The sequence below is a fragment of the Babylonia areolata genome, chromosome 20, assembly GCF_041734735.1.
Source record: "Babylonia areolata isolate BAREFJ2019XMU chromosome 20, ASM4173473v1, whole genome shotgun sequence".
NCBI classification, from domain to species: Eukaryota; Metazoa; Mollusca; class Gastropoda; order Neogastropoda; family Buccinidae; genus Babylonia; species Babylonia areolata.
The window spans coordinates 102,174-104,673 of record NC_134895.1 but is presented as its reverse complement, the minus strand read 5'-3'; the positions used below and the strand labels follow the sequence as shown (position 1 = coordinate 104,673).

Sequence of the window (2,500 nt, the reverse complement as noted above, 5' to 3'; positions counted from 1 at the left end):
TTTCTGGCTGTGACGTTGGTGGCTCCTTTCTCGGCCTTGCTGCCACAGGCCCCTGGATTGATGCCTTCAGTGGAAACATCAGCCGTGACAGAAGGCAGCTCTTGCTCTGTTTCAGAGATGCTGGTGAGACTGGACGTCATCATACCGCTGGTTGGCGGGTTGTAACTTGTAGTCGTGTTTTCCAAGTCGGAGATAGTGCAGCTGTGCTCTGAGTCCTCTGTGATGCTGATCTGAAACTTTCCTTCTTCCTTACAAAATTCCTCGTCCTCCGACCATTGGACAGTGAAAGCGCTTGTGGACTGTTGCACTGCCTGATGGTCGTGTTCTATCTGAGCGGTCTCTCGGTCGTCAACTTCGCTCTTGTCAGGACCCTGTCCGGGTTGGCGTGACTTTGGGGCAGGTCCTGGATTCTCTGTGGCCATGGCATTGTGAATAAGGCGCTTTCTGTGCATCCACAAATGTCTGGCTATCAGGGCATAGCACACGGCCATGATGCTGACACAGATGATGAAAGCCAGACCCGTGCTGGCGTTGTAGATGGCGAAGAACAGGGAGCCGACATACACGTCATCAATGGAACACGTAGACCCGGTGAAGTTGGAACCGTTGACCGGAATGGTCTGCAGACCCCTCAGGACGCCGAAGGGAGAGGCGTAGGACGCGGCGAACACCCCCACACAGGTCAGCTCCACGTAGACATATTTGAGCGTTCTGGGCTTGTTCGTCAGCTGACACATCTTTCTGCGGCGATCCACAGCGATGGCGACAAGGATGGCGGCACCCAGCAGAGCCAGGAACCTGGTGAGGAAGCCGAAGAACTTGCAGCCAGCGTCGTCGTCAAAGTCGTAATGGAAGCGAATCTCGTAGATGTCACTGGGCAGCGCCAGGCAGTTGGTCATCAGGTCACAGACACTCATGGCCAGAATGTACGTTCTGGTCACGCTGGGTTTGAACCTGTGGTAGTACACCAGGAACACCAGGGTGTTGCCCACCACACCACAGGCCATCAGCAGCACCAGATAGGCCAAGGTCAGGCCGTGGGAGGACACGAAGTCCATGTTGCTGCTGTGGATGAAATCATCGTCCATGGCTGACGGTGCGGGGTCTGCCAGCAGCATGGCGTCACCACAATGACGTGCAGTCCTCTACACAGGGTGCACGTGCTGCTTTGGTTTACAGATGGAGTCCTCTACACAGGGTGGACGTACTGCTTTGGTTTACAGATGGAGTCCTCTACACAGGGTGCACGTGCTGCTTTGGTTTACAGATGGAGTCCTCTACACAGGGTGGACGTACTGCTTTGGTTTACAGAGAATCCTCTACACTGGGTGCTGCTTTGGTTTACAGATGGAGTCCTCTACACAGGGTGTTGCTTTGGTTTACAGAGGGAGTCCTCTACACAGGGTGTTGCTTTGCTTTACAGAGGGAGTCCTCTACACAGGGTTTTGCTTTGGTTTACAGAGGGAGTCCTCTACACAGGGTGTTGCTTTGCTTTACAGAGGGAGTCCTCTACACAGGGTGTTGCTTTGGTTTACAGAGAGTCCTCTACACAGGGTGTTGCTTTGCTTTACAGAGGGAGTCCTCTACACAGGGTGTTGCTTTGGTTTACAGAGTCCTCTACACAGGGTGCTGCTTTGGTTTACAGAGAGTCCTCTACACAGGGTGTTGCTTTGGTTTACAGAGGGAGTCCTCTACACAGGGTGTTGCTTTGGTTTACGGAGGGAGTCTTCTACACAGGGTGTTGCTTTGCTTTACAGAGGGAATCCTCTATACAGGGTGCACGTGCTGCTCTGATTTAAGAGGTCATCAAATGTTCCTTTTTTCACCACTGAAGGTTACAGATGTAAAGTGTTTACTTTGTAGTTTCTCTCTCTCTCTCTCTCTCTCTCTCTCTCTCTCTCTCTCTCTCTCTCTCTTAATGATGATTATTTTGGAAACCACAATGGAGAAAATGACGATTGTTCATTTGCTGCTTTTTGGACTTGCATTCGTTGTCTCTTTTTGTTTTCACTCCCCCAACCCCCACCCCCTTCTCTGTCTGGTTGTGTCAAATGTTTTACACATCCGATGTTCAGTAGAAAAGTTATGAATTACAACTTCTGATTCTTTTGCGCTTTTTTTTCTATTCTTTTTTCCCTTTAAAGATATTCTATATAATTGTTTTTCTTTAGCTGCTGGTTATCATTCCTCGTGGCTGGTATAAAAAGTCTGTTGATAAGTCTTGTCAGAAACACCTGAAAAATCAACAACAAAATATTACTTTCAATGCTTTATTTTCTTAGTAATATTTTACTAATTTTACGTCAAACATTGTGTATTGAACTTCTACAAGCAAAAGAAGAAAAAAGGCAATGTTATCGGCAGCATAATCCAGCACCTCGTTTGTTTCCTTTTGTTTGGAACGTATGGTATGGTATTTACCAGGGCTGACTTCATTTCAGGGGGTAATAAGATTAAAGAGGGGCCTGTCACGTGACATGTTTATGCAGCCCCGCGTCGA

The 2,500-nt window shown here is 48.8% G+C and overlaps 1 protein-coding gene across 1 annotated transcript in view; it reads right to left on the bottom strand.

Moving 5' to 3' along the window:
* The window catches only part of LOC143294807 (uncharacterized), a 57,310-nt gene that overhangs the window by 44,283 nt on the left and 10,527 nt on the right, over nt 1-2,500 (bottom strand). The window contains exon 2 of the mRNA XM_076606301.1: nt 1-2,234. This exon is cut by the window's left edge and continues 388 nt beyond it. Within this exon, the coding sequence (XP_076462416.1) occupies nt 1-1,118 (1,118 nt within the window). The 5' untranslated portion in view covers nt 1,119-2,234. The remainder of the gene's footprint in view (nt 2,235-2,500) is intronic.